Source organism: Podarcis erhardii (assembly GCF_964252035.2).
Source record: "Podarcis erhardii genome assembly, chromosome: 1".
Classification (NCBI taxonomy): Eukaryota; Metazoa; Chordata; class Lepidosauria; order Squamata; family Lacertidae; genus Podarcis; species Podarcis erhardii.
Genome location: NC_138497.1, coordinates 96,947,415 through 96,960,558, shown reverse-complemented (window position 1 = coordinate 96,960,558; position 13,144 = coordinate 96,947,415). Strand labels below are relative to the sequence as shown.

The window sequence follows — 13,144 nt, the reverse complement described above, 5'->3', positions numbered from 1 at the left end:
AATTGTACATTCATGCAAATTCCTGCACGGAATAAACTTCATTTGTATTGTATTGGAAATTTGCTGTGTGTGGTGTCTCTCAAATATCCTTCAGAGTTTTCTTATTTTGAAGCTCATTTATATGCTCTCTTGGATTGTTATGAAAAACGAGACAATGCCATTTAACAGCACATATGCTCAGAAGGAGTTATTTGTAGAAAATACTTCTAGCTTTTTAACAACTCCTACTGAAACATTTAAAAATCATTATTTTTGCTCTGGCAAACAGCTTTAATAACAGATGCCAACATAGTTTTTACAGTTTGAATGCTATAATTTTGCAAGCTTTGCCACCGACAGATTAAAATATTTGTGTACAGTTTGGCTACCTGTTTAGTGCTGTAGTGTAAACACATAGTTAGATATGAGGATGTGAATTGAACAGAAGTGCTCTTCAGCAGGCCTGCTACATACAATCTGCCACATTCACATGTTAGCAGCAAATTGATCTCTATGGTTTAAAAAGCTATCTTCTAAGTGCAAGGTAAATGCCTTCTGATATGTCGGATAACCTCTAGGTCCCATTCAGCCCTCTCTCCCCCCTCCAGCCCATTACAATTCCTGTGCCCATGAAGATTGTTATTGAGCAGAGTGTACTCTGCTCTCCCCTTCAGCATTTCCATTACTGAGTTGTGTTAAGCAGGTAAAAGTGGGGAAACAATCACAAGTTAGAGCAAAAACAAGCTGGCAGAATGATGGACATTTGAGAAAAGAAGCCACTGGCATATGATAGGGATGCAGGAGTGGGGGACTATTTAGCTCTCATTTATAGGTGTCTCAAAGTCACACTTTCTGAAACAATATGCAGACCAAAACACAGCTATCCTTCAAAATTAACACCGATCTGAATTTTGTGATGCAGTTGTCCAACCAAATAAGGTTTACAAAAATGCCTACTTTAGGGGGAAGTGTACATAAATATGAACAATTAGTGAAAGTAACATACACAAATGCATTAGGGAAATTGCTTGCAAAAGTATGTATATATGTATGTAGTAATAATAATAATAATAATAATAATAATAATAATAATAATAAATTATTTATACCCCTCCCATCTGGCTGAGTTTCCCCAGCCACTCTGGGTGGCTCCCAATCGAGTGTTAAAAACAATACAGCATTAAATATCAAAAGCTTCCCTAAACAGGGCTGCCTTCAGATGTCTTTTAAAAACAGGATAGCTCCTTATTTCCTTGACATCTGATCGGAGGGCGCCCCACAGAGCGGGTGCCACTACTGAGAAGGCCCTCTGCCTGGTTCCCTGTAACTTCACTTCAAACAGTGAGGGAACCACCAGAAAGCCCTTGGCACTGGACCTCAGTGTCCGGGCAGAATGATAGGGGTGGAGTCGCTCCTTCAGGTAATCAAGACTGCATACGAAAATGTGATTATTAGGAGAAAACACACTAAGATGCTGATGAATTTTCATAATGAATATTTAAAACACACACACACACAAATTGCTGCAGTAATGTGGAGAATTGAATTAAAGATCAGAAAAATGAGAAACTGAATTAACCAAAACTGACAGATCCCTGCATCTCCAGTGCTAAGCATCTCTTTAATCTTGACGCCTAGAGTCTCTTCCCACCCACCTCTCAGAGTTCTAAAGCAGGACTTCCATGACTAGGTTCTTTACAGAAGGGATGGAGAATGTTTGGCCCTCCAGATTTGTTGTACTACAATTCCCATCATTCCCCATCATTGTACATGCTGGCTGGGGAGTTCAATAACATTTGGAGGGCCAAAGGTCAGCCATTCCTACTTCAGATCTTTTAAGTTAAAGCCCTGTGTCTCTTCCCTACTAGGAACTAGATCTTTGTTTCTGAGTATTGCATGCATTTTAATACATCACAGAAAAAAAGAATGGCCAGTCACCCAGAATATTGCTCTTATTAGCCGGTACTGCATACATGCTATGATACGTGTCACCCTGCCACTTATTATATCTAGTGTTAACTAAGATAAATGTTGGCACTCGCTGACCAGAAGCAAGTTAATTCTGGCATCTTGTCCAAAATGTATGTCTGATGGTGCTTGAGCTACAGTACAAGGAAGAAATATCTGTATAGGATATCGGCATATAAGTAGACATTCTAAGAGGTACAAAATACAGTGGTGCCTCGCAAGACGAAATTAATCCGTTCCGCGAGTCTCTTCGTCTAGCGGTTTTTTCGTCTTGCGAAGCAAGCCCATTGATGGCTTAGCGGATTAGCGCTATTAGCGGCTTTTAGCGGCTTATCAGTTTATCGGCTTAGAAAGGGGGGGGGGAACCCGCAGGAACTCGCAAGACATTTCCGTCTTGCGAAGCAAGCCCATAGGAAATTCGTTTTGCGAAGCACCTCCAAAACGGAAAACCCTTTCGTCTAGCGGGTTTTCCGTCTTGCGAGGCATTCTTCTTGCGGGGCACCACAGTAAATTCAGACAATAAGAGACTCATCAGACACTGCACTAACAATTGCTTAGCATGTAGCATAATGACGGCAATATTGAACCTTGTGGATTTGTTAGGTGGCTGAGCTGAGCACAACACTTCAGTAGAGCTCTGGTGCATTAGTTTGATGTAGGTGGAAAGGAATTAAGACCTTTTCCAGGGCATCCTAAAGGCAAGGCACCTGTGTTTGCTCCTAATGTCAGGTACAAGCCTTTGTAAGTGGAAGCATTCCAAATATCAGTCACCAAGAGCAAGACAGACTTGCCCATTTCCCACTCCACATGCCTACAGCGCAACCATGCTTATCTGTAGTATCCAGGTGCCTACTCACAAATCAATTTAGATGAATGATCTGCTAAATTTCCTTTGCTTTCTTCTCCATCACTGACATGCTTAGTTATAGCACCCCACAGAGTATAATTGTTGGATAACAGAAGAACTATTAAAATGATATTATATTCGAAACCATTTATGAAATAATTGAGTCAATTGTGAATTAAATTATTGTCAGTTGGATAAAATCAACCGCCCATCTATATTATATCCTTATTAAGAGCACACGAATGGTTGCAGCAATCTTGACTGCTGGTTGGAGTCTGCTAGAGAGACAACATGCATTCCATAAATACACCATAGGTGAACTAGTTTAGGCGTTTGTCCTAGTAAGACCCTAAGCTGGTTCACCCCACAGCTGTCAGTTAGCTCAGATCCTAAAAAGGTACATTATATAGAAGATGTTTTCCATGCTGACATAAATGGATTTTTGGTGGGAGGATAAAACATTTCAACATTGCAAATATCTATTTGTGTCATTCATTCCTTTAGCTAGTTATTAAATCTGACTCAAATTCTAAGGAGTATTCCATAACTTTGCTGTAACTAAGCATTTACATCAATCATTTATATTCTTGAAAGCTAGAAGAAAGTCAAAACCAACTTATATATATGAAATGGATTCTGTTTCAAAGCTGTTCTTTTTGCCAAGAGGGCATCTTAGAGCCTAAAGTTGTCCCAGTTTGTACAAGTGTCCGTTTACATAATCTGAAACACTGTTTTGATTCTGTGTACTTAACCTAAACAGGTCCAACTACATCCCACCATTACAAAGTTTGAAGTCTTAAAAGTTAATAAAATAGGAACTGTCTGTCCAAACTTTCTGAAAGCTGCATGAATTATCTACATGTTGGAGATGATAGACAGCCACATTTCAGACAGATGCATTGCAAAATGTCTAACATGCAGTAGTTCAAAGGATTTCCTTGTGGGGGCAAAATTTGGCTGTTTATACAAGTGATTATAGACATGTTTGTGGCTGGAGCACCTTTGTGTGTGTGCGCACATTAGAGAGGCTGTCGAGGTTACGGGAAATTGCTGGAGAGAAGACTGTAACTACCTTAATATGGCATGTGATTTTTTCAGGCAACAATATACTTCATAAGATGGAGATGTTGCTCTAACAAGCCAGAATAAAATGACCAAGTAGGTGTTTGTATCATTTTGACAGGGATTATTTTGTGGATAACAACAGACAAAAATACAATCCCACAATATCCTAAATAGAGGCGGAGGAAATGGGTGCGGTGGGGGTGGTGCGCCCCAGGTGTCACCACTGAAGGGGGTGACAAAATGCTGGGTGGCACTCACCATGGGGCCTGCAACACACCCGAGCCACACGTCTCTTCTGGGAGTGATGCGGTGGCTTGGGCACCCACAGGCTCCACGCTGACCCAAACAGTCTGCCTGCCACCTGCCCCTCAGTGGAGTTCGTAACCCGAGGTGTTTGTAACCCAAGGTACCGCTGTACTACTAAAGTATGTAATTCTTGTAAATCATCTGAAGTGTCAGTCAGTGAGGAATTTAGGGGTACTCTCCAGATGCATATACAGGTTACAGACGCTTCAGGTTACAGACTCCACTAACCCAGAAATAGTACCTCGGGTTAAGAACTTTGCTTCAGGATGAGAACAGAAATTGTGCAGCGATGCCGCAGCAGCAGCGGGAGGCCCCATTAGCTAAAGTGGTGCTTCAGGTTAAGAACAGTTTCAGGTTAAGAACGTACCTCCAGAATAAATTAAGTTCTTAATCCGAGGTACCACTGTACAGTGGTACTGTACTTGACCACCTTAGCTACAAATTCTGCAAACTTCCTGCTAGCTGTTTACTATTCATATACTGTATATGTAGCAAATTTAGCAAACACAGTCCTTGGCTGTGTGTTTCATTAATCTTGAAAATTAGTGCTATGGATTCACTAAAACAAAAAAAAACCAAAAAAATAAATAAATCCAATTTTAGAATCAGGGAAATGGAAAGTTAAGAGATGTTGATTTTCCCAGCTGGACAATCTTTCTAAGTCTGGGAGGCAAAAAATAAGAATTAGAAACAGAAAATAAGTAATCAGCTTTTAATAAACATGTTCTTTCACTGAGATATATAGGTAAAAGGTAAAGGTAAAGGTACCCCTGCCCGTACGGGCCAGTCGTGTCCGACTCTAGGGTTGCGTGCTCATCTCGCTCTAGAGGCCGTGAGCCGGCGCTGTCCGAAGACACTTCCGGGTCACGTGGCCAGCGTGACGAAGCTGCAGCTGGCAAGCCAGCACCAGCGCAGCACACGGAAATGCCGTTTACCTTCCCGCTATAAAGCGGTCCCTATTTATCTACTTGCACTTAAGAGTGCTTTCGAACTGCTAGGTGGGCAGGAGCTGGGACCGAATGACAGGAGCTCACCCCGCCGGGGGGATTCGAACCGCCGACCATACGATCGGCAAGTCCTAGGCACTGAGGTTTTACCCACAGCGCCTCCCGCGTCCCCGAGATATATAGGTATAGAACACCAAATTGTTTCAGTAACTTTTGTTTCCAAGATACATGTAGATGGATGGTGTCAGACAAGTGTTTAGGAAACTGAGCTCAACTTTTTCCATAGATATGCTTGGGTCTTGGGATACTAGCTTGGGGCTTGACTAAACTCCTCATTATTGCACAGATACCTGTGGATTAGATTATGCCTAACTGCTCAGTATTCAAGTGCTAAATAATGATTACACAGATATCATTGGTTCAATAGGCCAATTCAGCAAGTTTGAAAACTGACCAGATCAGACCTGCTTCACTTTCATAGGCTCTTCAGATGCTGTTGGACTACAACACCCATCATCACTGCCTTTGGCTGTGCTTTCTTGGCCAATGGGAGTTGGAACTCATCAACATCTGGGGGCCACCTGAGTTTCTAAAGCATGAATATGACCTTTAGGAAACATAAAGGACTTTTATTCTCAAAATAGATTTTGCTTTCATTGAACCCTATAGTGCACATTTCAAATTAAATTAACTCATGCACATCAGCAGAGTCTCTGTTGCTCCCCCCCCCACCAAAGTGGAGACATACGTGGACACAGAATCATGGTCTATTTATTTGAAAGAAACTCTGGACTCAGAGAAGGTCAGGTGTTGATATTAATGGATCTCACTTAGTCATGGTCATTCATTTTAATGGGTCTGCTCTGAGTAAAGCTTAGTTGACTACCACCCTGTTTTCTACCTGTATTGTAAACGTTGGACCCCACCACCCCTCTTTCTCTGTGCAAAAACCATTCCACCTTGCAAAACAATATTTCTATCGACATCAGATGAGAAAAAGCGTTGGCACTGTGCATTTCTGTATAAATGGATGGCAGTCGGAAACAAAACCTTTCCCTTTCTCAGAAAGGCTACTGGATTGCCGATGAGTCCCCCTGCTTAGAATGTTTCATTTCAGAGAGGAGATCAAGGGGCTGATTTGTAACTTAGACAGTTTGCACGAGCGCGTGCGTTTGTGCGTGTCCGCAGAAGTCACACGCCGAAGCATAATAACTTAACAGTTGATGCTCAAGGCAAATCTCTCCTCTCCCCACCTTTTCCTTTCGTTCCCCATCAAAGCGCTCGATCCACCCTTGGAGTGAACGCCCTGCCCTGCCTGCTCCCCAAGGTGACGGATTCAACCGCGCGATTGGAGGCGGCATTCTTCAGAAGTCGTGCAAAAACCGGGAAGTGAGAAAGGCGGAGGGGTAGGGGAAAGAGGCGCGCTCTTCATCAGCCAGGTAGACAGCAGCAGCAGCAGCAGCAGCAGCAGCGTCCCCTATGCCCGGGATTCCGAATGGTCCGCTCCAGCTGAGGAGGGAAAGCGAATGTGCCGTCTGAGGGAGCCGCGCTGCGCTCCTTTCCCCCTGCGTTCTCGCTGTGGCGCCGGGCTGCGGGATCCAGCTGCTGCTGCTGCTGCTGCGAGGGAAAGAGAGGGCGAGCGGGGGAAAAGGCGAGCGCGCGCGCGCCCTGAGCTGCTGTTCTCCTCCCTTCTTCCACCTGCCCTTAGGGAAGCACTTCGGACTCTGGGACCACCGGTGCCACAGCCACTCGCCGCTGCCACTGGACCTCCTCCTGCTGCTTCTTTGGGGGGGGGGCACACTGTAGGAATGCCCGACAGTGCCGGTGAGGGGAGCCAACCCGCGTCCCAGGTGGCTGCCGCTTTGGGGCTGCCGCGCGCTCATTAGCCGCGCCCCCCCCCCCGCGCGTCCTGGCTTTGGAGCTGGCCGCTCCGGTCCTCTTTTGGGGGGCGCGCTTTTTCTCTCTCGGTTCCCTCAGTTCGGCTTGGGCTTGAGGGGGTTGGGATTGCGGTAGCCGGAGGAGGACGAGGCAGGCGGCTGCTTCCCGCGCTGCCCGGTGGGGGTTTCTCCGCCGCGTCCCTCCGCCGGCTTTCTTTCTTCTTCTTCTTCTTCTTCATCTTCCGCGTCATCTGCTGCTTCGCTCGCACCGAGGGAAGAGAGCGGGCAGCTTTTGTCATGCCAGCGGGGCCGAGGGAAGCGGCTCTCGGACTGCAGGACCAGTGAGAGGAAGTGCCCGCGTGTCTCTCTCCCCCCCCCCCACTCCTCCCCGACCATGACAGCCATGAAGGAGCAGCAGCAGGCGCCGCCGAACCCGGGCAGCCGGGGGAGCCAGGCTGCCCAGCAAGACCAGGTAGGACTTGGCAGCAACTCCGCCGCCTCAGCCCGGGCGGGGGTGTGGGGGGTGTGGGTGTGCTTTCCTGGGGGGGGGGCGGCTTTCGTCCACCATTTCCTGCCCATTGAGGACTAGCATGGCAGCCCAAGTTGTGGCAAATAATTGGGCGGAGGAAGAAGAAACAGAGATGAGAGTCCGCTTTGGCGCGCGAGCATCAGCGTCCAGGAAGGCGCAATATGGGGCCAGGTGCTGTTGCTTCTGCTGCTGCCGCCTCTTTCCCTGGAAAAGAAGACTTTCCCACTTGGCGGAGACTGTTGCTTATGCGTGCGGAAAGGATCCTTTCAGCCAGGCTGCAAGTGATGGGGGGGCGGGGGATTGGCGGGCAATGGCTGGGGGAAGGAGGTGAGGTGGGTGGGGTGGGAAAGGGAGCCATGGCCCGAGAGGGGAGGAAGGGAACCTGAGTGCATCTCCCTCTTTGGCAGGCAAAGTACTAAAGGGAGCCCTGCTTTTAGATGCATCTAATAACAGTACAGCCCACTGACCTTTATGGGTCAGAGAAGATTTGGTGGGGGAGGGGAGGGGGCAGTCAAAGGGAAACAGAAGGCTTTTGGCTTCGATGGAGAGAAGGGAAAAGATGCAGAGGTCTGAAGACAAGAGTCCAGTGTTGTGCTCCTCTTTGGAAAAGACTATCGGATGAAGTAATAGGTGTGTGCAAGAGAGAGATGATATGGCTGTACAGGTGCAGAGGGGAGGAGAAGGCACAGCACTAGGAAATTCAGGGAGATGAGGAAGAATGCAGACCATCATATTCAGAGCCTTCTGTTGTCATCCTAAGGAATGTTTGCTGTTCTCCCTTGGTTTTTCTGTCTTTGGTTGTGGGCTTCTTTTTCTCCGCAAGTTGCACTAAACAAAGACAGCAAATAGAAAATGTGCAGGCTTTTTATAGATGTGTTGTGTTTACATCAATTAATGGCCCTCAGAAGAGGCTGCCAGCTATCAGGTCACTGGTTAATAGTGGCATTCTAGAGAGGAGAAAAGGCTGGCTGGTGTTACCAGAGATGGTGCTGTGCGCTCAGTATAGACACAAGGAATCTGTGAAATTCTCTCTGCTTGTCAGTTACTCTGTTGCCAGAAGCAGGGATGAAAGGAGTGAAATAAACTGGTGTGTGTAGAGAGAGATTTGGGAGTGAGATGCAAAAACTTGTGCCAGCCCAATACCCACAACAAGAAACAGAAGGAAAATGTTATTGATTCTCTAGAGCTCCGTTTGGGGTTTTCATCATTGCTGCTTGTCCTTTGCTCCCAGTTAACACTTGCAAAAGTATTCACTGGCATGCTACAGAGATACTGTAGTGGTATTTATTTTTTTTTTACTAAACAAAGCAATTACAAAGTACTCAGTTGTCAAAACTGTACTTCAAATCATGACTTCTAACATATATATTTATCTCTCTCCCCCCCCCCCTTTTCTGGGATGCTTCATGTTTATACAGTATTAGTAAATCTTACTGCCTGCAGCACTAAGATGTCTCTACCATTTTTAAGGTGGAAAGGAGCAATTTGGAGCAATTTGTTTCTGAAGTGTAAAGTGTGGTCAAGATGGGAATGTCTGTTTACAGATATATCCTTTCAAGTATTCACATATCTTAGGTTTCATTACAGTAAGCAGCTGTATCTTACAGTGGCTCACGAATCACAGAAACTGTTTCATTAGCTGTCAATTTTCCTGCAAGTTCTCCATGCACCCCCCCACTTCCTTTCATTAACCCATGACACTACCTCGAAGGCATCGCAGAGTTTGAGAAAGTGGGAGGAAGAGGGGAGCTAAGCAGAACATATTGGAGATTGACAAAGGCACATCTGCTCTAAGCCATGTATGGCTAATAATGACAAGTACAATGAATGTTTTTCACAAACACATTTCAACTTGCAATAAGATTTCCCCCCATTGTCTTTGTGAAAACTATTGGACAAGATTTATATCTCTCTGTCTCTCTCTATAACATTTACTACATATTCAGTATGTTTTATAATGTCAATTTTCTCAGTAGAAGATCTTGCACTGACTACCTATTTAGTTTCTTTTCTGAATTATTCACAAAAAGGTAATGCCCAAGTTAGATTTTTAAGTGTGGCCCTCCATCTCAAATTACATGGCATTGTTTTCTGAAACACTAAACTTAATTAGTAAGTTGCAGCTTTGTTGTGAGAAGTCTTTTAATGTTCTGAGTAAAATCGATGCATTAATTAAACTTGTTTGGGAGAGGGTGATTGGGTTATTTCAGTCAGTACTTAATGCTTATGTGGAGGACAGATTGATGTGGCTTTTTGAAATTTTACAGAGTTCTGTATGGAATAAAATATTACTACTTTTGTTCCTTGTAATTAATTTAATTGGGTTTGCAGCCTGTCCTGCTAAAATCTCATCTTACTCACTACTGTCCTTGCATTGCTATGTTGGTCACACTTCCATTTTTCAAGCTAAGCAGCTGTCGCTTTTGCCTAGGCCATGTAGTGACTAATGCCAAGCTGTGGCAGCATTCGGACACAGGTGTTTCAATGCAATGTGAAGGGCTGTAGTTCATAGTACAGCATTTGCAAAAGGTCCAAGCTTCAATCTCTGGTTGGGCTGGAGGAGGGACTCCTGCTTGAATCCCTGGAGAACCACTGCTGGTGAGTGTCAGATAAGATAGAACAATTGTCTGACTTGGTATAAGGCAGCTTCCTATGTATAACATGCATATAACTTTCAGCTTCTGCAGATCAGTAAACACTCACAACTTGATTCCAGTTACTATTTTGCTGGTAAATCCATATACAATGGTACCTCAGGTTACAGACGCTTCAGGTTACAGACTCCGCTAACCCAGAAATAGTACCTCAGGTTAAGAACTTTGCTTCAGGATGAGAACAGAAATCGCATGGCAGCGGTGGCAGTGGGAGGCCCCATTAGCTAAAGTAGTACCTCAGGTTAAGAACAGTTTCAGGTTAAGAACGGGCCTCCGGAACGAATTAAGTTCTTAACCCGAGGTACCACTGTATAAACATAAAAACAGCATTGTTTTCTTCTGTATTAGATAGAAATAGGGAGGAAAAATAGTATTCACACTGAAATAACCTGCCTAGTTGGTGATATTATTCAGAAAGGTGAAATCGCAAGCAGAACGGTTGAGTTCCTCAAAGGAGTATCTCCCAGGGCTTTGTAGGAGCCAACTCCCTTTGCTCTCCCAATAAAATATTTGAGGGAGATGCCACCCCAGTAGATGGGCATTGTCATTAAAATAGTGTGTGCACGCCATGTCATGTGACTGATTATGCAGAGTGGGGTTTACCGGCTCCCCCAATATTTTATTCAAGTTGGTACCCCTGCAGGGTAACCCTGCAGGGCTGGGTTAAATATCAGCTATGATTTAAAGTAATAAATGCAAAATGTAAAGTCCATCACTTTTTATTCCCATAAAAAATATATGCTGATGGAAGTCAGATATTAGACCTGTGCTAGATAACTAACTGAATATATAAAGTCAGTATGTTGTTTCATTAACAAAAAGCTTATTTAGGGCCAAGCTAGACATAGAATCTTAGAATTGTAGAGTTGGAAAGGACCATGATGGTCATCTAGTCCAAACCCTTGCAATGCTGGAATCTTTTGCCCAAGGTGGGATTCAAACCTATAACCCTGTGATCAAGAGTCTCATGCTCTACCAACTGAACTTTTCCAACAGCCAGAGATCCGTGATGAGGATTTTTGCTGCTACTTTGGAGAGCAGAAAATTATGCTGTGAAAGTAGTTGCTTTTCCAACACCATTTCCATCATTTAAATTGTGCTTTCTCACTCACCAAAGCTGCTGAAGCTATCATTAACTATGCAGGGAAAAACATAAGGTATTTTTCCCCCTGTGAAAGTAATGGCAGCACACGTTAGACTAGGAAAATGGTTAGGCAAGAGAGGTTTAAACACCCATTCCCCATTGCTCTCCAAAGTATCCAAATATAACTTCTTGCTCTTGACATATTTGGAAAACAAAAGTATAGACAAGAACAACTAAAACAATTAAATGACTCAAACACCCAAGTGTAAAGTGATTTGAGATTTTACTTGGGAGCAGGGAAGATGACTAGGGTTTAGTTAGAAACTTGTAGTGATTCATATGATTATCAATGGTAGAGAGAATATTTCTTTCTCTCACAGGAGCATGAGAACGTGGAATCACTTAGGTACAAATGATTAGATGTCACAGAAATTATTGGATGTGACAGAAGGAGTTATGTGATTACATCTCCTGAAAAGAAAAATACAGGCAATATTATTGATTGTATCAGTGGAGTGGGCAGTTTGGATCAGGGCAATGGCACTGGGATTGGTTTAATCTTCCTATACACCATTTTCTTGGTTCAATCCCAAATACCACCTGTTTCCCCTTGCAGCTTGATCCACCAAGTTATGTAGATTTATGCAAACAGACAGGTTCTCCCTTCTGCATTTGAATTTCACCCCAGGGCTCAAGAAAATTTCTTGGTTTTATTTAGACATGTGACACAATCCTTCCCCAGGTAGTTCCAGTTTCCATATATTTGGGGTTCACAAAATTACTCCCCTCTCTCATACCATGCCAGGCCATTACAGAAGATGAGGTATGTGCACACTTCCTATCTAGTAAACTCCTTCTGCTCAGACTGATAGTGGGATAAGTGGAGTTGGTGAAGATGAAGGATGTGCACACTCATGCCCCCTTTTCCTGAAATGGCACACACAGATGTGCTCGCAGGCAAGGTAGTTGGCAAAACTGGCATCTGTTTTGTTCTCTAAATATCCCTTCACATGTCAGTGCTATAACCATGTGTGGAATAAGTATTCACATATATTTTCTTCAAAATCCAAGTTTGCTATGACCACGAAGAACAGAGAGGCAAAACTATAGAATCCCAGCAGGGATTTATCCTTTCATCTGTTAAGAATATAAGAAAATGAAAAAAAAAAAATCATGGGGGCGGGGGGGAATCACAAACTGTTGAGGCTCCTGAAATATACTTGCAGGTCACTGTCAAACTCAACTGTTTGTTTTTAGCCATCTGCAGATGTGGCTCAAATGAATGCAAGATTTTCTGAAAAACCATAAGAGCAGGAAAGCATGGCTATTGTCCTCTCTTCTCCCCCACCCTCAAATGAAAGCTGAGGTTCCTTGGATACCACATTCCATGCCAGATTTAAGACTAAAAAGATACAGAGAATGCATGTAGAGGTGTGTGTGAGAGACAGAAATGTTGAAAATTGAAGAAAACGCCAATTTTCTGTCCCCCTAATACACCCACATGCTGGCAATACATCCCAGTTGTCACAATAATATTTCACATACACAAAAAGTCAGCTCATCCCGTTTTACATCACTGAATTCTTTTAAAAAACTATAAAATACCTAAATGCTTCTTTCTGAGCCTAAATTAACCTTCCTCAAATCTGCTTGAAGAATTCATCAAATGGCATTTATCCACCTCTCACTTGTAGCAACTTTCCACAATATATCAAACAATAGCCCCTAATGAGCATAAGAGAAACTACAGCCATTCAATATAATGTACCCATGTGGGGTGCTAGTTGATGAATGCTTCTATTTTGCCACAGATGAGAATACTCACATAATCCCTACAGGTATGAGCACTGTGAGAGACTAGTTTGTTTACAAAAAAGCAGTTAAGCGG

At 43.9% G+C, this 13,144-nt stretch overlaps 1 protein-coding gene across 3 annotated transcripts in view; it reads left to right on the top strand.

Annotated features, from left to right (window-relative positions):
* DPP10 (dipeptidyl peptidase like 10) overlaps positions 1-13,144 on the top strand; it is a 586,236-nt gene that overhangs the window by 345,257 nt on the left and 227,835 nt on the right. Inside the window, exon 1 of one of the 3 annotated variants that reach the window (XM_081871496.1) lies at positions 6,514-7,461. The exons of 1 other annotated variant lie outside the window; for it this stretch is intronic. In XM_081871496.1, the coding sequence (XP_081727622.1) occupies positions 7,384-7,461 (78 nt within the window). In that variant the 5' untranslated portion in view covers positions 6,514-7,383. Of the gene's footprint in view, positions 1-6,513; positions 7,462-7,669; positions 7,690-13,144 lie in introns of those variants that run through there. One more of the 3 variants, XM_081871498.1, reaches the window with a different exon arrangement.